Source organism: Salvia hispanica, chromosome 3, assembly GCF_029641045.1.
Source record: "Salvia hispanica isolate PSC_SH4W2 chromosome 3, Shi_PSC_v1, whole genome shotgun sequence".
NCBI lineage: Eukaryota > Viridiplantae > Streptophyta > Magnoliopsida > Lamiales > Lamiaceae > Salvia > Salvia hispanica.
In genome coordinates this window covers 26,758,458-26,781,135 of record NC_142694.1, presented here as the reverse complement: position 1 = coordinate 26,781,135, position 22,678 = coordinate 26,758,458, and the positions used below count along the sequence as shown (strand labels likewise).

The 22,678-nt window shown below is 36.4% G+C and overlaps 1 protein-coding gene and 2 long non-coding RNA genes across 3 annotated transcripts; 1 reads left to right on the top strand and 2 right to left on the bottom strand.

Annotated features, from left to right (window-relative positions):
* Positions 1–1,006: 1,006 nt before the first annotated feature.
* Positions 1,007–2,608, bottom strand: LOC148930467 (uncharacterized). The gene is made up of 2 exons (XM_089067861.1): positions 1,865–2,608; positions 1,007–1,307 (listed from the first exon to the last, which is right to left on the bottom strand). The coding sequence occupies exons 1-2, from the start codon at positions 2,355–2,357 to the stop codon at positions 1,270–1,272; spliced, it is 531 nt and encodes a 176-aa protein (XP_088923987.1). The 5' UTR covers positions 2,358–2,608; the 3' UTR covers positions 1,007–1,269.
* A 12,772-nt stretch (positions 2,609–15,380) lies between these two features.
* Positions 15,381–17,191, bottom strand: LOC125215568 (uncharacterized). The gene is made up of 3 exons (XR_007175288.2): positions 16,790–17,191; positions 15,761–16,694; positions 15,381–15,662 (listed from the first exon to the last, which is right to left on the bottom strand). It is a non-coding gene; the product is annotated as an uncharacterized LOC125215568 (long non-coding RNA).
* Positions 17,192–17,529: 338 nt separating this feature from the next.
* LOC125211165 (uncharacterized) lies at positions 17,530–18,504 on the top strand. The gene is made up of 2 exons (XR_007174468.2): positions 17,530–17,800; positions 18,266–18,504. It is a non-coding gene; the product is annotated as an uncharacterized LOC125211165 (long non-coding RNA).
* The last annotated feature ends 4,174 nt before the right edge of the window (positions 18,505–22,678 follow it).

Sequence of the window (22,678 nt, the reverse complement as noted above, 5' to 3'; positions counted from 1 at the left end):
CGTTTCGGTGGAACTCCTCGAGTGCTCCTAAAAGGAAGGAGATACCGACCCGTACTTTCATCTATTGCAGTAGTCTCATTGACAACAGGATCAGTAAGAATAATAACTTCTGCAGGGTCATTAGGAATTACCTCGGATACCGGTTGAGGAGGGATACTTAGGGGCGGTTGAGGCGACTCTGCTGTGGAAGTGACATGCTCGGCGGTAGTGCTAATTGGTTCTGTTGAGTCCTCATTGGGGAAAGTTGGCCGAGACACAAACCAACTTAGATAGTCCTCAGTTTGGCCTGATTCACTCTCCCCCTGACTACTAAGGTGGGTGTGGTAGTAGAATTCAGTTTCCAAAAAATTGCAGTTCATTGTGGTTGTTATTTTTCTGGTTATCGGGTCATAGCATCTATATCCCTTTTGGTTTAGCCCATACCCCACAAAGACACATTTGGTAGCACAAGGTGAAAACTTAGATCGTTCGTGTTTCGGGATATGGACATACACAGTACATCCAAAGACCTTGGGTTGAAGGTTGAGATGGTTAGGGATTTTGGTGAATTTGGATAAGGTATCGAGAGGGGTTTTTTTGTTTAGGATTTTTGTAGGTAGTCTGTTTATAAGATAGATGGAGGTGGCAATAGCTTCTGGCCAGAATGAGCTTGGAACTTTGGATTCAATTATCAATGCTCGGGTCATTTCAAGGATGGTCCTATTTTTTCTTTCGGCCACCCCGTTTTGTTCAGGTGTATATGGGCAAGTGGTCTGATGAAGAAGGCCTTTTTCTGTAAAAAAGTCTATCATTTTTTGGTTCACAAATTCTCTTCCATTATCAGATCGTAAGGTTTTTATAGTGGTTTGGTATTGGGTTTGGACTAGAGTGAAGAAAAGGATAAACTTATCAAATACCTCTGATTTATGTTTCAAAAAATATACCCATGTCATTCGAGAGCAATCATCTACAAATATCACAAAATATCTAAAGCCGTTCCCACCCACAACAGGTGCAGGACCCCACACATCAGCATGAACAAGGGAAAAAATAGAATCCATACGAGTATTTGTAGATTTAAACGATTGTCTGTGGCTCTTGGCCAAAACACAAGTCTCACAAGAAAAATCATTCGGGATAGAAAGTTTAGGAAACAATAAATTGAAATAACCAGGGGAAGGGTGTCCTAGTCGTTGGTGCCAGAGCCAAATTTCCCGTTTTGTGGATCCGTGAGCCAACATCGCACTGCCTTGTTGAGCTATCTCATCCACGTAGTAGAGTTCTTGGTTCTCAGTGCCACGCCCAAGTATCCTCCTCGTCCGAATATCCTGCAGAATACAAAAGTCGGGATGCATCAGCAGAGTACAATTCAATTCTTTCGTCACATGACTTATAGACATCAATCTCTGAGATAACGTTGGAACATAAAGACAATTAGACAATCTCAATGTTGGGGATATTTCAATAGTTCCAGCCCCGGCCACAGTAATAAGTTCCCCACTTGCAGTCTGAATATAGGTCTTAGTAATATCACTAAAACTAACAAAATCATCTTTATTGGGTGTCATGGTATCTGTAGCTCCACAGTCAAAAATCCATCCTTTCTTGTCATTTTCATAACCCTTTACAGTATATGCAGCGGAAATATTTAAAGGCTCGAAACGATTTTTAAGGATCAGAGGACTATTCTGCTCAATTTTGGAAGTATCAGGGGGGTTTTCACAATAATCAACAAAATGGGATATATCATTTGAATTATGTGAAATTAAAGGGCTCATATGCAAGAGGTGGGGTTTCTGGCGTAATAAAAGGTTTCTTGGGGGGTCAGATTGCAAATAATCCAAAGTAAATTTAGGATTAGGAACGTGAGTTCCCAACCCTTTACCTCCACTCATTTGAGCGCCGCCCCCCCTCAGATATGTCCTCTCCGTGAAGTGTCCCGCTCCGACGACTCCGCCGCCGCTCCCGCCTCCGCCGGAAACTTCCGGCGCTGCACTCCCCTGCCTTCCCCGTCCATTCGCCATCTCCCGATTTCCCCCTCCAGTGGGCGGTTGTCGGGAATTTGCAGCCTCATTTCTGGTGGGGATTCCGACCACCATCTTGGCTTTGGCTGTTTGTCGTTCCTCCCACCACTCCGGATATCCAAGAAGCTGAAAACACGTCTCTTGTGTGTGCTTTTGCATCCCACAGTGGGAACACCACAATTTTGACTTGTCCGCCGGCTTGTTTCCCGGGCGGTGAGTGGCTGTTGATCGTGGGGTTCCGCTTCGCTGAGGTTGCCGCTGCCCTTGCACTGCGAAACCATGCCCAATTCCTCCCGATGAAGAGTCGGCACTGCCGTGACCGTCGACGGCTGGGCTCGAGGGTGTTGGTGGCATGATCTTCCTCCTTGCCGCCTCCTTCTTGACCAAGCTGTAAGCGGTCTCCACTGAGGGAATTGGAACCTCCTTGAGGATGTCCCGTTTGATGCTCTCGTATTCTCCATTAAGTCCCGACAGGAACTTGAGCAGCCTTTTGGTATTGGAATGGGTCCGATATTGGCTGACCCCTTTATCACAGCAGTCAATTGGCTGTTTTTGGCACCGATCGACATTAATCCATAGTCCATGAATTTGCCGATAGTAAGTCTCCAGATATTGTAATTAGTATTTTATTTTAATACCTTGTATAGAATATTAGGTTAGCATGATTAGAGCTTACCATATATGTCGCATGGTCTCCTAGCCTATATAGAGGCGTGTAATTCTTCTCCAAAGATTAACCTAATATGATGAATATCATTCCAGAAACCAAATAGTCTTTTAACATGGCTTCAGAGCAGGCAAAAAATTAGGCTCAGAAACATCATCATCGCCCTACCAATCTCAACCAAAAGAACCAAAATCAAGTGAGAAAACCGACCCAAAATGGATGACGAAAAACCAAGCACAGAATCATCATATAGCAAGATAAGATCGAGTAAGAATGTAACAGTTGCATTCAAACTCAACGGAAGGAATTACCCGCTGTGGTCACGACTGATGAAGGTCGCAATCGGGAGTAGGGGAGGCTACTCCCACATCACCGGGAAACCAGAACCACCACTGCCGGGGAGCGAGAAGTACGAAGAATGGGAGGAGACAGATCTGATTGTCTTCTCCTGGATCGTGGACAACATCGAAACGGACATTATCGCCGACTTTGCCCACCATCAATCATCGAAAGCCATATGGGACAGCCTTGCCATCACGTACGAAAGCGAGGCAGATCTCTACCTCTTGTATGAACTGGAGGAAAAAGCAGGGGCGATTAAACTAGGAGACCATGCGACATATATGGTAAGCTCTAATCATGCTAACCTAATATTCTATACAAGGTATTAAAATAAAATACTAATTACAATATCAATCCTTGATTGCAGGAGATCAATTCTTGATTTGTGGGAATCTTCCTTCCAACAGATAAGAATAATAGCCTGTTAGGTAAGTTCATTTTGAGAAAAGATATCAGCAATGTAACACCTGTGCATTGCATGCACCATTAATTTTTTATTAGTACAGATTTTAAAATTAAGCAATATCTACATAGTATAAAAACAATATAAATAAATATGTACATACAACCACAATTTAGTCTTGTACAAAATAAAACTAACAAATTTAGTACACAAATGATATAACATATTAACATGGTTTGTGATAGTAATAAATTAACCTATATAGTGGAGGTGGTGCGTTATATTGCTAACTACTATTTAACTCTGCTAACTCATTAATGCAGTGTATTAAAGTGTCAACACGGTGACATTAAAATGTCAACACATAATATCAACATATTATATTGAAGTTCAACAAAATCATATGTTGACATTTTTATGTCATTGTATTGACATTTTTAATATATTATGTTGATGAGTTAGCAAGTTCGCAATTTAAGAAAATTAGCAATTGATCACTCCGCTATAGTTGGAGAGAGAGTTTAATAAAATATACAGTAACTTATTACTAGCGCGCCGACAATGATGCTATATCGTTTCCAAATAAAATGACTCCCACTGGTTTTATTCTTTTAACAAATAGTAACACTTCCTCCGTCCCATAATAGATGATATACTTTTTGTAATGTCACGAGATTTTAGGAGATGTTTTGTGTGTTAAGTTGAGAAAAAAAATATTACTACCTCCGTTTTTTAAAAATAGGGAGGTTTCAAAACGACACGAATTTTAATGCACAATTTGGTAAAGTAAGAGAGAGAGGGAAAAAAATTGGTAAAGTAAAAAAGAAAAAGAAGTAAAGTAAGAGAGAGAGAGAAAAATTGGTAAAGTAAGAGAGAGTGTGACATCCCGACCCTGAAACATGCATAATATTTTTATTTGCTTTGTAAAATTGTCACATGACAACTTATTATTCGTCCACATGTACAGATGATTGACTTAGAATAGTGGTATGACGTTACTTTAAGATGTGTTGTCATTTTAACATAAACCTATACATAGAATCATGGAGTATTATTTATATTATATAAATGAAATATGTACGTACAAGCTTAGAAATTGATAGAACTAAATATTTTAAACATAATATACATATATTTAAATATAACGCATTTTTGGGTTTATTATAAGTTGTCAATATTTATCTTGCATGATTCTTTTATAACGTGGTAAAGAAATGAAAAACCATTAATAAACCAAAAGGAAATGAAAAACCAAAAATTCAAACGATCTCAATTTTCACCAACTCACTTCATTTATTACACACTCTACCATCTCACTTTATTTATTACACACTCCATCAATTTCTTAAAACTCGTGTCATAACTAATTCTAACTCCTAAACTGAGACGGATGGAGTAATATACACTACACACTATATACACACTGAGTAATGCCTCAAAAACAGGCTTAGACAAAATTACTAGTATTTCAATATGAAAATAAATGAATTATACTACCTCCGTCCCCCAAAATTTGCTACACTTTGACCCGACACGGGTTTTAAGAAATGTAATGGAAAGTGAGTCGAAAAAGTTGGTGGGATGTGGGTCCTACTTTTAAAGTATTAGTTTTATAATAAAATGTGAGTAGGAATGAGTTAGTGGAACATGGGGTCCACTACAAAAAATGGTAAAAGTGAAGTGTATCAAATTTTCAGGGACAGACCGAAATAGTAAACTGTATCAAATTTTCAGGGACATAGGTCGTAATTTTTATTATACGAATAATTGGAGGAATCTTGTGATAAATTCATATGAATTTAATAGTACTTCCATTCCATTAAAGATTACACACTTTTCTTTTTGATTTGTCTCAATCAAGATAATCCATTACTTAAAACGGAAATATGTTTATTTTTATTTTATTCTCTCTCTTACTTAGTCTCTTCAGTTAACATAAAAATTAAAATTATATAAAATCTCGTGCCATTTAAGGAACCTTGAGATGGATGGAGTACATCGGTTGCTTAGGTGTCAAAACTTTTGATAGAATCCTAATGATATTTAGTCTCCAGCTTAGTCAAAATATATAGAAAGAATAGTTAAAAACAAATACTCCCTCCGTCCCAAGGAAGATGACCCCTTTCTTGGGTGGCATGGGATTTTATGCAATTTTATTTTGTGTGTTGAGAGGAGAGAGTAAAGTAAGAGAGAGAGAATAAAGTAGAGATAAAAGTGTTTCCATTTTAAGTAATGGGTCATCTTGGTTGGGACAAACTAAAAAGAAAAGTGGGTCATCTTCAAGGGAACGGAGGGCGTATAACTCATGTATTCTTAATACTACATGACATTATAAAAATTGAACTTATCTCACTTATATGAAGATGCCGATTTTGGGGTAAATAATAAAAGTAGAAGAGTTATTATTATAATCCCAGACCACTTCTGAGTAATCTAGAAAAATAGAGAAGCATGTGAATTAATTTGTCATTTTGTTTAACCATACATTTAAATGAAATCATGACATACACATGTACGTAGGAATGATATGCTACATACCTTACGTGAGCACCCTCTTATTTAACAAAATCATCATAACTATAATCTTCATATTTAGCTCCATTTTCCGTCAAATTGAATACCCATTCGCAAAATATGAGACTATATTAAGATATGTAACGGAGAGGAGGAGAGGGGGAGGAAGAAAGAGTCGGCCTCACACGAAATAAATAGTTTCTCGAGCATCACCCAGGGGCTTGGGATAATTTTTGCGACAGTTTTGTCGGAGACATCCACTCACCGGGCCATCTTCGACTATGTCTGCTTGTCTCCTACACCAAGCTCGGAGAAGTAAGTACTCGAAGTTGATCGTCATGAAATTTTGTAAGATATCTAGTATCTCTTTATGGTTATGTCACTTAGCTTGGGATTTATACAGTGGCGTATGCAGGGGGGTGATTTGTACCCCCAAAACTTTGTACTTAAAGATAGTATTGAGGTATAATTAACTAAAATTGGAAGAGACCAGGTGGTAGAGTAACAACATTTGTAGACCCTGTGATCGAGTCCTATCATTCTCAAGTTTTGGTTCATCTACTTTTTTATGTTCCATTTCTCTTTCTTTATCTTAATTTTAATTTTTTTTTTCTCAATTTGAGACATGAGATCGAGTTGTTTTACTCTATTTGTGGTTTATGCCTATTTTTCTTTCTTTTATCTCAATTTATATACTTATTTCTGTATCACAGTTTTAATTTATATTAATGAATAGCTTGTATTTTTTTTTAATCTAAATTTGTACTCTTAATGTTTTGGCTAAATAAATAATTTGTGAATTCTTTCTTCTTTCTATCCTATTATCTTTTGATATAAATATATTATTCTTTTGATAATTTAATTTTTATTTAGATAAACAATATAGGATTATATCACATCAAACGATTATTGTAACATAAATTGCTAAATAAATTGGGTTACATGTGTTATTTATCATAGAGTTTTATTTTAAAGATTATTTAAGGAGTACTTTGTTTAGATAAACAACATATAATTATCTCAATTTATATTTTCACATCAAATGAATTTGTGGTAAAATTGTTAGTTTAATTCTATTACTATTATTTATATATTTTTATATAATTGCCGAGCACGTTCAAGGTACTCGGCAATTGCCAAGCACATGGAAGGTGCTCGGCTTGTGACATCCCTAATCTAAAACATGCATTTTTTTTAGAAGCATTCGATATTATATTGTCGTTTTTACTAAATATATTAAATGTGTACTAAAGATTTTTTTTCAAATAAATAAATAAATATATATATATATAGTAACGAAAAGTTTTATGTATACGAAATATTAATATAAATGTATACAAATATGTACGCATGTATAGTAACGTGTGTATATGTGCATGTTAGTATATTTTACTATTAATGTACATTAGAAAACAAATTAAAATATGTAGTACTTAAATGTGTGTGAAACGGGTAATGCATATATATTATAAGAGTTATGCCTTTTCATTGTAAATCCTTTAAGGATGGAGTGGCTTATAGTTTTGCTACGTGTAATAATGTGAAATTTTGTGCTATTGCAATTTGGACCCGTAAGGCAATATAGATTATTAAATAATATGAAAATTATGAAGTCGGTCGCCTAATCGGCACTAAATCATTTATATAGCTTTTGTATTTTAAACTAACCGGGGGGGGGGGGGGGGGGGAGGAAGAGAAAGGAGAGGAACTACTGTCCGATTTAGTTTGGAAAAGAAAATAGCTTATAGTGTCAGGTGAAATCGAAAGTTCAATTAGAATAATTCTATTATTAAGTGTGTATAAATTACATGTAATTTTATATGTGCTGCGTGGTTGATTGCTTATGTGTAAATGGGAGTGAATAATTGAATTATAAGATAGAATATGATATGAATTTATGATTGTTGTAAGTAATATATTTATATATTGCATTGGGATTATATAATAGGATGAGATATATGGATATGTGTTTGGTGCAATAGATATATTTTGTATATGACATTGAAAGCATATGATCATATGATTAAAGAGAATCTGTGACAGTCTTGCCCTGGATCTAAAAATACAGAGGGACCTACGAGTCAAATTACAGAGGAATTATATCAAGATTGTACTCTCCAGTAGCAAATTTTCTCTTATACATCCACTCTCTTCCTGGAATTATATCCATTTCACTACCCTAACACACCAAGTAATATAAATTAAAAAGAATACAATCATCACATTTTCAATTAATAATTTAGAAAAAAATAACTAACAATTACAATTATACCTTTAGATAATTTAGAAGATGGCGAAATATGGCAACCACGAGCAAAATGAACACTTCTAACACAAAAAGATAATATAAATTAAAATGAGCACAAGCATAACATTTCTTTTAATATATCTAACTAATTAAGAGAGAATAACTAATAATTATAATGATACCTTTTTATAATTTAGAAGATGGGGTGACCACAAGTCATGGGAACACTCCGATTTAAAGAAATTGTTGAAAAAATTAATGAAATGTGAGTGAAGAAGAGGAAAAATTCGAAGAAGATGAAAAATTCGTAGGTGGATAGAATGAGAAGAATAAAGGATGTAAAGATCTGAATAATTCCAAGCACTTGTACGATGTGCTCGTAATTTTCCGAGCACCATACAAAGGTGCTCGCTAAAAACCGTTCAGAATAGTACGACATTATTATTGCTGAGTAAAAATTTATTTTTGGGGAATTCCCGAGCACAGACGTGGTGCTCGGAATATGCCAAGCACATAAATAGTGCTCGCCTGTATCAGTAAAAATAAAATGAAATATATTGATGTAATAGATTTAAGAATATCTGAAAATTGTTGGAATGTTTCATGAATATATATATTTTTTTGGGAATTCGAAAATAAATCGAAAAACACTGCATATATATTTTAGGGTATATTTTATGCTACAAAATTGTTGAAGTATTTATGAAAATATTTTTTTAGGAATGCCGAGCATAGGTCTCATGCTCGGAATATTCCGACCACGAACATAGTGCTCGCTACATCTATATAAATTACACATTCACGCTGCATATATAATTACTGGAATGTTTTAAACAAGCCGAGCACCATTCAAGTGCTTGGCAATTGCCGAGTACCTTAAAAGTGCTCGGCATTTATATAAAATATAGTATAAATAACAATTATTTAACAATAATAATAATTTTAAACATGCCAATATTTTTTATTAGTACACAAAAATATCACGAAAATTTTTCATGTATAAAAATTAGTGGATCATTCACCATAAATATTAAAATCTATTTTGAACATAAAATATCAATTTTTTTAACAATTGTCGAGTACCATAAATGTCCTCGGAATTATATAAAAGTATTATAAATACTCTTTATACAATGCCGAGCAACTTCGGAGTGCTTGGAAATTGCCGAGTACCTTAAAAGTGCTCGGCAATTATATAAAGTATAGTATAATTAATAATTATTTAACAATAATAAAATTTTCAAACATGCCAATATTTTTACATGTATACAGAAATATCTCGAAAATTTTGCATGTGTGAAAATTTGTGGATCATTCACCATATATATTAAAATCTATTTTGAACATAAAATATCAAATATTTTAAACAAGCCGAGCACCATTGAAGTGCTTGGCAAGTGCCGAGTACCTTAAAAGTGCTCGGAATTATATAAAAGTAATATATAAATATTCTTTATACAATGCCGAGCAACTTCGGAGTGCTTGGCAATTGCCGAGTACCTTAAAAGTGCTCGGCAATTATATAAAATATAGTATAATTAATAATTATTTAACAATGATAAAATTTTCAAACATGCCAATATTTTTTACATGTATACAGAAATATCTCAAAAATTTTGCATGTGTGAAAATTTGTGGATCATTCACCATATATATTAAAATCTATTTTGAACATAAAATATCAATTATTTTAACCAAGCCGAGCACCATTGAAGTGCTTGGCAAGTGCCGAGTACCTTAAAAGTGCTCGGAATTATATAAAAGTAATATATAAATATTCTTTATACAATGCCGAGCAACTTCGGAGTGCTTGGATGAATATATATATTTTCAAATGCTTACCCAAATATTGTGGGATGAATATAATTTTTTAATAATCCATACAAAATAAAACAAATACACTGCATATATATTTTATGAGATAGTATAATTGTTGGAATATTGCAAATATATATATTTTTTTTTGGAACGGCGAGTACTGGTACGGTGGTCGGCTTATTCCTAGCACGAGTAAAGTGCTCGGCTCATTCCTAGCACATATAAAGTGCTCGGCAACCTATAAAAGTAAAACAAACACGTCGGCATACTATATTGCATATGAATTTTATGATAGATAATTGATGGATTTTTTTTAGAATGCCGAGCACAGGTCGGGTGGTCGGGATAATACAAGCACATATAAAGTGCTCGTTACAATCAATAAAAATAAATTGATTATCTTACGATAGATTTATGAATATCCGAAAATTGTTGGTTTTTTCTATTGCCGAGCACATATTTGGTGGTCGGGATTGTCCAAGCACTTTATATGTGCTCACTATGTTTGAAAAATATATATCTACACACCGCAATATTCTGAACATAAGTGTTGTGTATTTGTTTTTTAAAACAATATGCATTAACATTGAATATTTTTGGAATGGCGAGCACATGTCGGGTGGTCGGAATATTCCAAGCATAAGTTTGGTGCTCGCTATATTTATAAATTAAAGCCCCGTTTATTATTGCTGGAATGTTGCATTAAAATATTTTATTTTTGAATGCCGAGCACATTAAACGTGGTCGGAATTACCGAGCACGTATCATGTACTCGCTAATACATTTATTATGCGAGCATATTTCGGGTGGTCGGCAATATTCGAGCACAACGCTTCCCTGACTCAAATTGCTAAACCGAGCACGTTGACCACGCTCGGTATTGCTCGCAAGTTAACTTCCCCATTCATGATATTGCCGAGCACCTCCAATTATGCTTGGAATGTTGCTGAGCACCGTTTAAAGTGCTCGCGATATTCCGAGCACAATTAAAGGTGCTCGCTAGTGGTGCTTGGTAAACAGTCTTTTTTTTGTAGTGTCTGTGCAACAATGAGAGTGCATATTACTAATAAAAGGTGAAGCACATAGGAAAATAGAAACTCACTTTCAGCAATGCATCACTGTCAGTCATAGAAACTATGAGATTGGATTGGTGTTGAATCATGGTCTTTATTCATTCTGAGTTTTGAGTTTAATCACAGATTTGATTTCTGATCTGATAAATCATATTCATTCTGAATTTGTAGCTTTATAATGTTGTACAAAATTGTCTGATATGATGAGTTTGTTGCTTGTGAGGTTCTCCCTTTGTTGTTACACATTTTGAATGTTTCTCATGTTTGTTTAATGGAAGGATGACGTTATGGCACGGGTTGAAGAACTACGGGCTGAAGGAATAGAGAACCCGGATCATGAAGACATCTTCTTGGAGCTTTTTGGGAAGGTGAAGAAAAGAAAACAAATTTCTGGCGCGGGGCAAGCAGCAAGCATATTCTTCCCATTGGCTACTTACTCATCTGTGGGTTCTAACCGCGTCAATGCTAGCCAGATCGATGAAATGGTCGAGCAACGCGTTAAAGAACATCGTGAGTAACGCAGCTACAAATTGAAAAGGTGCAAGCCGATTCAGATCGGAAAATTGCACTAGTGCGTGAGGAAGCGGCTAGGAGGGAGCAACAAATGCGAGAGGAAGCGGCTAAAATGTGAGAGGAAGCGGCTACGAGGGAGCAACAAATGGAAGAACGAATGATGCGCCTTTTAAATGAAAAATTGGGACAGTTGAAAAATGTGTAGTTTAGTGGTATTTTGTAAGACAATCTTTATCTTTATATATTTTTGTTAAATAATCTTATCTTTTTAATGTTATTTAAGCTTTCTTTATTATTTTATTATTCATAATTTTTTAAATAATTAAATTTGTATAATATATATATATATATTTAAAAAAAATCAAAATAATCAATTTCCTGAGCACATGGCCGTACTCGCTAACATGCTCGAAGTGGTCGGTACAACTAGTTTCGTGTATGTGCTCGCACACCTGCATTACGAGCACATGTATGTGCTTGCCACCTGCTCGAAGTAGGCTGTGCTCGCTGGTTTCGTGTGTAACCTCTCGAAAGTACCGAGCACCACTAGGTGCTTGCTGCATTACGAGCACTCATAGGTGCTCGCCAATGCTTTAGTTGACCAGTTAGCCGAGCACCAAGAAGCGCTCGGATAAAAATGCCGACGAAGAGAAAGCCGAGCACGATTTTTTTTTTAAATAAAATTAACTCATATATGAAGGAGGATATTATTATATATAAACTTCTAAGAAAGGAGGAAATTAAAATTGAGGTCAAGAGGGCTCGAACTCGGAACCTCATACATTGATGTCTAAGCACCTTGCCGCTAGGACAAAGGCTCTGGACGGAAAGCCGAGCACGTTAAGTACTCGCGAAGTGCTCGGTAAAGTTGGATATGCCGAGCAAATTTCCCTCTTTGCCGACCACTTTGGTGCTCGGGAAACACCTCTTTTTTTTAGTGTTGTTCACCATCCACCAGTCTCAAGTCCATCATCAAATGCTCTAAAAACTATATTAGCTCTGTCCATCATCACCAATCTCAAGCCAACCACCTTTATTAGCTTGTCCACCATCGCCATCTCAAGTCCATCACCTTTACAAGCTTGTCCACCATCACCATCTCAAGCCCATCACCTTTATTAGCTTGTCCAACATCTCCAGTCTCAAATATATAGTGTAATTACCCTCAAATATGTGGAGAAAGATAAAACACTATGGCATCATTATCTAATTTGCAGTTCGTGTATTTAATGCAAGAACAATCAGGTAAAAATATCTAGATGTTGTTTATTAGTAAATATTTAGATAATTTTAGTAGAATTATTTAGATATAGAATTTTTTAGAGTAAGATATTATATTTAGTACTTCTTGTAAAATATTTAGAGTGAAAAAAATAGATATAAAGAATATTAAATAGTATATTACATAATAGAGTAGAGAATTCTAGAATAAGTAAGGAATGCATATAAATACGAGACAAGTTGCAGTATCATTTTGAACAAGTTGAGAAGCTTGAAAATAATGTGTTTCAGCCCATACCACCAGTATCTCAGATTGTAAGAAAAAATCACAAAACCCTCTTCTTCCAATGTGGCTTGACCTCCATTAGCTTGTCCACTAGATTGTCATCCATTGAATTGTTTCATGCATAAGACACACAGGTGTGTGAGACGTCCTTCGGTAGGATAGTACACTACCAAAAAACATTCAAAAGTATATTAGTGTATAGATACTAAGGATGGGACGTCCTTCGATAGGATAGTACACTACCAAAAAACATTCAAAAGTATATTAGTGTATAGATACTAAGGATGGACTGAAAATCTGGAAAAGCTATTGACAATATCAATCAATTTTCTTTTTACCAAATAATTATAAACCAAAATTTCCAACGGAGTTCAACATGATAAATAAAGTAGCATAATTCACAATTCACAACTAGATCAAGAAAATTGTTTGATGGTAGAGATTGAGTTGTTTAGGTGCAGGGTAAGAGAGTAAAGTAAGTCATGCAAGAATTAAAAAGAAACAAAATATTAGAGAGAAGTAATAGACTGCACTAGATGAGTCTTTTTTAATTAATGCAAATCATTCATTAATGGATCGAATACTATATTTTAATAGCAAAAAAAGCTAGTAATATTTGACTATTCAAATTTTAGTTATTGTTCAATTTTATATATGGTTAATTAAAATTTATGGTGAATTAGTAGTACTGTTCAATTTTATGGTAAATTATGGTTAATTCAAAAGGGTAGTTTACAGGGACCTAGAGTTTTACTTTACCCCCGGAAGAAAGTTGATATTCTCACCATATATTTATTTAGCTTATTTTATATTTTATTAGTAATATTTAGTTATGATTTTATTTACTTTCCCTAGTTGTTAGAATTTGATTTGCTTTTCTAGTTTATAGGAGATCTTAATGTACCACACATATTATAAATATTATAAATATGGAGTCTTTTTTTATTATTATTAAGAAAAATTAAGAATTAAATTATTAATCTCATTCTCTGTTCTGGCATGAAACGCCCCTAGAACTTCAACTAGGGTTGTTCTCTTTTTCTCTCTACAAATTCACTCAAATAATTCCTCTGATAGGTAAAACCTTATTAAATTGGTGCTTTCACTAGGTTTTCATCCTCCAATTGATTTACTTTCTATCACCATGTCCGTCTTGCTGTCAAATTCTCCAACTCCCGCTGCTCGGTTTTCTGGGGTTAACCCTGTAAGATGGATTTTAGATATTCAAGCATATTTTGACTATCACTTGTTCTCTAATACCGATCGACTGTTCATTGTGAGGTTGTTTTTTGACCATCCAACATCCGTATGGCTCCACAAGTATCGACGCTCGAATCCTGATTGCTCATGGCAAGAATTTCTGGATGTTGTTTATCATAACTTTGATGAGGATGTCATTTACTTCGCCGAGACGAAAAAACTTCTCGACAAAATAATGGAGGCAGTTGCATATTTAGCAAAAAAAAAAAAAAAAAAGAGGTCATGGCTAAGGAGGCCATATCTAATTCTGTCATTGAAACTGTTGTAAAAAACGAAGATAAGTAAAAAAAATGTCAAAAATTGATGACAAATTGCCTCAAAAGCTAGATGAGTCAATGGCTTTGATGGAAACCAAATTTCCTCCAAAATCCCATAGTTCAAAAATCACTGTTGTCATCATTGGTTATGTCACTGATGTCGTGGAAGATCATTTCCAAAGACGGTTTCTCCATCACTCGTTCTGATCTCAAGCGATACAACTTTGTTTGGAAACGAAGATCTAAACCAATGATAGTGAAATGGAAGATTATTTTTCTTACTTCCACCTTGAGGGTAAGGTAGTTTTCAACGGTGGATGATAGTGAAATGGAAGAATATTTTTCTTACTTCCACCTTGAGGGCAAGGTAGTTTTCAACGTGGGAGAATTGATAGGGACTTAGAGCATCCTTAACGCATAGGGGCCGGGCCGCAACTCGCGAGTCCCGACCCGAGATTAGCGTTGGAGCAACGAGCGTCACGGCTCGGGATGGTCCCGAGGAGTTGCGTCCCTGGGCCGCTCCCGGGGTCCGTCCCGACCCGGCGTTACCGGTGCCCGCGCCGCAACTCTTGTGTCCTGTCCCGGCGTTAATTGTGTTCGGGCCGGGCTGTAATACCCGCTCGTTTTCTTTTGAGTTAAGTTGTAAAGGTTCACCAACTTGGAAATTTTTTTTTTTTCGTCACTCTCTTCTTATGATGAAATAAATTAGAACTCGTTAATTTGTGTTACTTAAGTGCCGATTAGATGCAAAATAGAAATATGTTCGATACACATCTAACGAAGAAGAATGAGAATAATTTACTTTCTAGCTAAGAAAGTGCAACTACTTTCCAAATTACACTTTAGCTTACTTAATTAAATACATGTGGGTTTAAGAAAAAGGAAATTTGAATGCTAAGTACAAATTATACAAGTATGGGCCTAGAGCTTGGAAGAGGGACTTTTTTTTAGTGCAGCTTCCACCCTTGGACTTCGACTTCCTCCTCAGACCCAAACCCTTTCTCGGCCCTTCTGATTTTAACACGAGCCATGTTCGAGCCATCACCTCTGTGAACACCTGTAACATGAAGACCAAGAGCAATCAAAGAAAAAAATTAATAACCCTGCAAGTATGGAGACTAACTATCTCCTAAGTAGAGAAAAGTGAGCAACAACCTTTCAAATATAGACCAAACACTTGCCAAAAGAGGCAAGAACAGCTGCAACTTTTGACCCCTCAACAAGCCCCTGCAAAAAGGAGAAGAAAGACAACAAATGGCATGAATGCATAGTCCTTATGTCCTTGGAATACCACCAATTCTCAGTTAAAGAATGCTGCATAAGGATCACTAAAGGTGAGATTTTCTGCCACATAGCAACAAATGGTACAGCAGCCTCATTTAAGGCTCACAAGTACACCAATCAGCCTATAAAAAGCCCCTCCACCACACTTATGAACTCCCTTCCACATACTTCAAACTTCCAGCAACATAATAAGACTTAGAGTAGGAGAGCTTGAGCTCTAAGAGCTGAAAATTCAAGCAGCTGCGGTTTCAAGAGGTAAATCACCCCCATCCCTTTTGCTTAATCAATCTTTCATGTCACCATGTAGAAACACTAGAACTAGAAGCAATAGACTACTGCCTTTACCTCAAAATCGACAGCCTAAGTAGTTTTCGCAGCATAGGAACTCACATGTTTTTTTTTTACAACTGCCTTCAAATGATAAAAACCCCACCACAGTGGCACATTATAACCATTTCCAGATCAATACTCTAGTCTAAAGATCAAGCTCATCTCATTGAGCTAAACATTAGCCAAAACGCACAAACTCAAGTCACAATAATCAAAAGAGGCCACCAACATAACTACTGCCTAACTCTCAACAAAATACATAGAAATGAAAGGGAGTTGAGAACGTAGCTTAAAGACCGAGGGGGATCCCTCGGAGACCACCGTAGACGGCAAGGCCAGGAGGGCAGCCGCGGGGATCCCACGGGCGGCAGGTTACCCGGCTGGGCAGCTCCGGCGACGGCTCTAAGATACCCTGGAGACAGCTTTGACCACCCCACACCTCTAATCCATCACTAAAGCCACAACCTTTACAAACCTACATAATAGTTTTCGCAAGACTTATAAACCTGGACTAAAAATTTTAGGAAAAATAAAACAAAAGAGAAGGAGAGTCAAAATTCATCTTCCCACCTGTCGATAGCCGGCGGAGCGAGGTAGGATAGGAGGCCGGAGCTGCCGCCGGTACATGCACGCTAGCGGCGGCAGCTCTGTACAGAGAAGAGGCGGCGACCGATGGCGGCGTTGGTTCCAAACTCTCCAGCGACGACGGCGGCACGAGATCGTCGCCAATTGACGCCGAGCTGACGGCGAGCGGGTGAGGCGGCGGCACCGCCGAGAGAGAAGAGAAAATTTGAAATAGGGTTTGAGTTGGGTTGCGAAGATGAGGTAGAGAGAGAGAAGAGGGGAAAGTGACGGAGTCTCCGGCGACGCACGGGAGGGACGCTGATCGGAGCAGCCGGCGGAGGTAGACGAGGAGGCGCCGCCGAGCTCTCTCTCGATTTAGGGCTTGAATGTGGAATTTGAGAATGGGGAGGTGAGGGAGGGAGGGCCGATGGATGTAGGAGGGTTTTGGGCCTTCCCTCATCTTTTTTTTTCCTTAGTTGATTGGGCCTCCCTTAGTTTTTTTTGGTTGGGCCTCTTTAGTAATAGTTTGGGCCACCAATTAATTAAAGTATGGACTAAGAATTTATTTAAATCATGGGCTTTCATATGTTATGGATTAATTAATAGTCCGCAAATTAATTCCACGAAGATAAGTCTAATTTTTCCGGAAATTAGCAAGAGTGCTCAAATGATTAATTTTAAGAAATTACGATGCGCTAACGAGTATTTAGACCTCGAGCCAAAATTTTAGTATGTTTAAATAAATGGCATGGGAGGTAGCACCCTCTAGTTAAGTGAATAATTTTACTAATTTAAATTAAATCTACCGATTTAATTAATATTCAAAAAATTCTAGGACTCTTCTAGAAAATTTAAAGGGAGAATAAAATGATCATTGCACTTAGGATGCATTCATGTCTAAGCTTAATGGATATCTCAAAAATATAATTAAGTATCTTTTATTTCCTAAAGGGACGTCTTCGAACGTCATCTAAGACCAAGTTAAGGAAATTTCCGGAAGGAGCTTTAGCTTTTGAGGTGGGCATTCTTTTAAAATGTGTTTTTAGTATGAAAATGTGATTTCCTTGCTCAAGTATGTTGTCAAGCCATGTTTTGTTTTATGATTACCTATCTGCTTGGCTATGCCAATTTAAGTTAAATCGAATTCGGGTCCCAGTAGGGCCGCAAACCCTACTCGGACTAGTGTACACATAAGGGGACCGTGAGCTAACAAAAGGGGTTGGCCGGTCCAGTGACCGTCGTGGAATGTGGCCACATTCCCGGTTCACACAAGGTTCAGATATGGTATATCTATGTTACGTGATTGCGCAATCAAAATCTTTATGAAAGGAAAAGTATTTAGAGACTCGGCCCCTTTTAAATAAAAACCCCGTGATCTCTCAACTGTGGCTTGACAATTAATATCAAAACTGTTTTTGGCAATGTGCTCACTGAGTATATCAAATACTCAGCCCTGCATGTTTTTTTTTTTTAAATGTGCAGGTTGAACGTGGACGGGCAGGCGATGGTGTTGGGTATGAATCCTCGAATTAGACAATAGGTAGCCCAGGGTAGTATGTCTCCATACATACTGCTTTGTCTTGGACGTTTCCGCTGTAATAGGATTTTATGTTAGAAGGATTGTGAACCTAGACCGCACTCTGACTTTATGTTGTCCCATTTCACTTTCACCTGCGAGACTTTTGTCCTAGGTTTCATCTTATAAATCATGTTTATTTTCATCCCTTGATTCTAAGATGCTTTTGAATCACGTTTAGATGCAGTCACTATCATTAGGAAGTTTGTGGTCGTGACACGGGCCGCAAGTCCCCACGAATTTTTTTAAATTTTGTTTGCAGATGGGCCAGCTGACGGAGTTGACATTGAGGGATACCTCAACAATGTCGGAGTTCGAGCTCGAATTGCACCGTAAGATGATCGAATACCTTCGCGCATCAAATGAAGAAAAAGTAGTTCTTTTTTCTAGGATTTGTAATTTTCTTTTTTTCTGGGATTTGTAATTTTCTTTTTCTAGGATTTGTAATTTCCTATTTTCTAACTGAACAATAAATTTTCTCGGTTTTAATTGTTCAATATATTCTATTTTACAAGTAAAATAGGTTGTAGTTGTGAATTGTGCAAAATAATAGTTGTGGCCTGAGTTGTGGCCTGCGGGGTTAATGGAGTTGTGGCCTGGGACCCCAAATTTAGGAGAATGATGACGTGGAGGGGACTTGCGGTCCAAATCCGGGATGGGGTTAAGGATGCTCTTAGGGGCTTCTTGGTATGATGGAATGGAATAGTGGAATGGAATGTGATTCCTACTCCCATTCTATTCATTTGCTTGGTGTGATGGAATGAATGAGTGAATGGATGAAAATACAAAGGAAATCCAAGGAAATTGACATTTCATTCTTATCTTCATTCCATTCCACCTTCATTCCATTCCATCATACCAAGCATGCCCTTAGACTTTTACTTTATTCCGGAAGAGAGCTGATACTCTCACCATATATTTATTTAGCTTATTTTATATTTACTAGTATTATTTAGTTGTTATGATTTTATTTACTTTCCTTATTTGTTAGGATTTGATTTACTTTCCTAGTTTATAGAAGATCTTTTTTACCACACGTATTATAAATATGGAGTCATTTATTATTATTAGCAGAATGAAAAATTAAATTATTAATCTCATTCTCTCTTTTTAGCATGAAACACCCCTAGAACTTCAACTAAGATGTTCTCTTTTTTCTCTCTACAAATTCACTCAAATAATTCCTGATATATATAGGTAAAACCCTATCAGTAGTGATATTTGATAATTCAAATACCACGTGAATTAGGATAGTTGCAATAGTCGGATGCGTTATGAAAACTGCTTCTATCGCTTCTCCTGAAAATAAGTTCAATTTTCAATTCTTCTCAAATAAATAAGACGTGCTAATAGATTAATAGCTAACATTTTGAAAATAAAATAAATATAGATTGTAGAAAGTAATTATCCAAAGCTCGTTACCAAGCTTATTTGCAAATGAAACAAAGATGATGAATTTAATAAAAAATGAAAGAAAAACATTGTACTATAACTCACAGTATTTTATAATATGGTTTTATAGGTTGAATTTAGCACTGTTACTTGCTTAAAGACTGAGTTTTCTAACTTTATTGAATCTTCTATCAATTGATTGTGTTGACGTGTTCAATGAGTTTTGCAACTAAAATAGCTAAAATTAGCTTAAAATGAGACACATAACAAATTAGATAAAAATATGAAGTCATAACATCTCATTTGAGGTAAGATGTCACCAAGATTACTCCAAAACATCCCACTCAACCAAGTGTGATGTCATTTGGTCGAGTGCGAAGAGAAGTTTGGTCCACGGTAGGGTTGGCAGGGTACGGTGTACCGTACCAAAATGGATATACCGCATACTGAAAGAGCAGGTTTTAGGTTTTGTGTTAATTTAAGGGTGTATCCAACTGATCAGGATGAAAATCTCAATCTAGCTGAGTCGTTGGCACGATGACTGGAACTTGGTATCAATAAAATTCCTCAACCCACTTCTTCTGGCTAGTATAGTGGAGGTAAGGGTCGAATCCCACAGAGATGGACACGTTTAGGATAATCGTGGTGATAGTTTGGAAGGTTTTGGTTAGCTACCACGCCTTTGGGTTGAGACTCCACCTAGACAGGAATTAAAAGTGGTACTCTACTAATTGGGTGGCGTGAAAGTGATCGACATGTGGTTGTGTACGTGAGAATAGGGGCCAAGGTGTCTAAGAGACATGTGAAATGTAAAACAGTTACTAAATAAGGTAATATGGAATAACAGAGGATATGTGGTGGTTGGGTGGCTATTCTGACAGATCTGTAGGGTACCAACTTAAAAACCAAGGACAAAAGCAAAAAATAACTAAAAAGTAAAAGTGATCCTAGAAAAAGTGGATTGTGATGTTTTCTTCTTCAACAAGTATGCACAGAAATTATATGAACACAAACTTCATGGATGAACTCAGATTCACAACTTCAAACATAAGATTCATAAATTAAAAAGCTTAAACTCGAAGACTAACGACTAATAATTCCAGGTTACTCCTACTGATTAACGGCTTAAACTCGAAGATTAACGAAAAACTCATGCACGAAACCTTAAACCGAAACGACAAACTTGAAATTCCAGTTAACAAACCCAGATCTAGCCTACTCAAACGAAAGCATGCGTAAACACTTAGAAAATAAACGCGATAACTAGATCTAAGCTACCTAGGCAGAATGAAACAGATTCGAACCAAAAAGAGATGCGCAAAACAAACTCCATAACTAAAACGTTTGGATCTCAACGAAATACTTCAAAAGATAACAAAAGTTAAGTTGTGCAACAGATCCAACGAAAGAAAACAAGTAAAGATTAAACTAAGAAAGCAATTAAAGATTGTTTTTGCCACTCCGGCAATCAAACTGCTACTACTACGAAATCAACTGGCTGGAACGGTGGATGATGATTCTCCAGTGGACGTTTGGAACTTCCGGTGACCATGACTGTGGTGAGGAACGAAAAGATGTGGACAATGCTGAAGGAACTGATCTTCCGAGAGAGAATTTTAACTAAGTGTAGTGGCCGAACTCTCCAAAACTCCTCTCTCTCTCTCTCCAAGTGGCTTCTTTTATAGGGAGGCTTGCCCTTACTTTTAGGGTAGACTTCCTTCGCGAAATGACTCTTTTGCCCTTATTTATGGTTGATCATCCCAGCAATCCTTCTTCTTCATCTCGAGCCTTCTCTCTGGCATGCATCCTGGTCAGTATTGCACCCTTCTAGCGCTCTTTTCACCTGAGTTGTCCACTGACTTAGACCCTTTTACCTGCACACTTAAGCAACTTCTTTGCGGCTAATGCATATAAATCACGACATACTGATCAGTAACCAAGGCTTAGAATACGACTTATCACATACCATACTAAAAAGTACGGTATGAGAAAACACGATACCGTATCGTACCGATTTTTTGAAGTATAAAAACCTTTATCTTACCGACATTTCGGTATACCGTACCGTGATGCGGTATACCGCAATTATACCTATTTGATATAAAAAATATTACAAAAATATTTTATCTATCTAGAAAATGTCCAAAATGATAAAATTCCATCACAATCAAACATAGTTCATGACAGTCAAAATTCAATAACGGCTTATTTTTCCTTCTCGAAAAGAAAAATAAGTCGTTATTCATTTTGGAGTATTTATTTAACAAAAACACAACGTCATTTATCAATGATTTATGAATTTGAAAATATAAAATATTATAATTATTATAAATAATAAATATGTTAAATATATATAATTATGAACTGTATATACCCCAAAATTACGGTATATACCGTAATTTTGCGGTATGATGCGGTATACCGCGGTATATACAAAATTCATACCTTTGTCTTACCTAAATCTGTCGGTAAGGTATCATACCGTATCGAAAAGTGCGGTATACCAAAAATTTGATATTTTTTATATTTTTTCAGTACGATAAGTGCGGTATTTCGGTATATTTTGTCAGCCCTAGGCCAGAGAGTTCAACTTGACAAAGTGGCTCTCGAAAAATGGACCACTCGACCAAATCTTTGAATTTGGATTATTTGGGTTCAATGTAGTGGTTTCTGAATTTTGAGAACCTTTATCATAATATCACCCCAAAGTAGAAAAAAACCCTACGAACGTCATGGTTAGCTTATAAAGTTTTGCAAAAAAGTTAGAATTTGGGGTGACAAATTAGAAATAAATATAAAAATTAATTAAAAAAAAATCAATGAAGAATAGTTAGACATGTATGGTGGATTGAGGATGGCATGCATATGTCTCCAATCCGTTCATATTCCCTTCCGTCCCATAAAAATAATTTCTTTTCACTTTGATC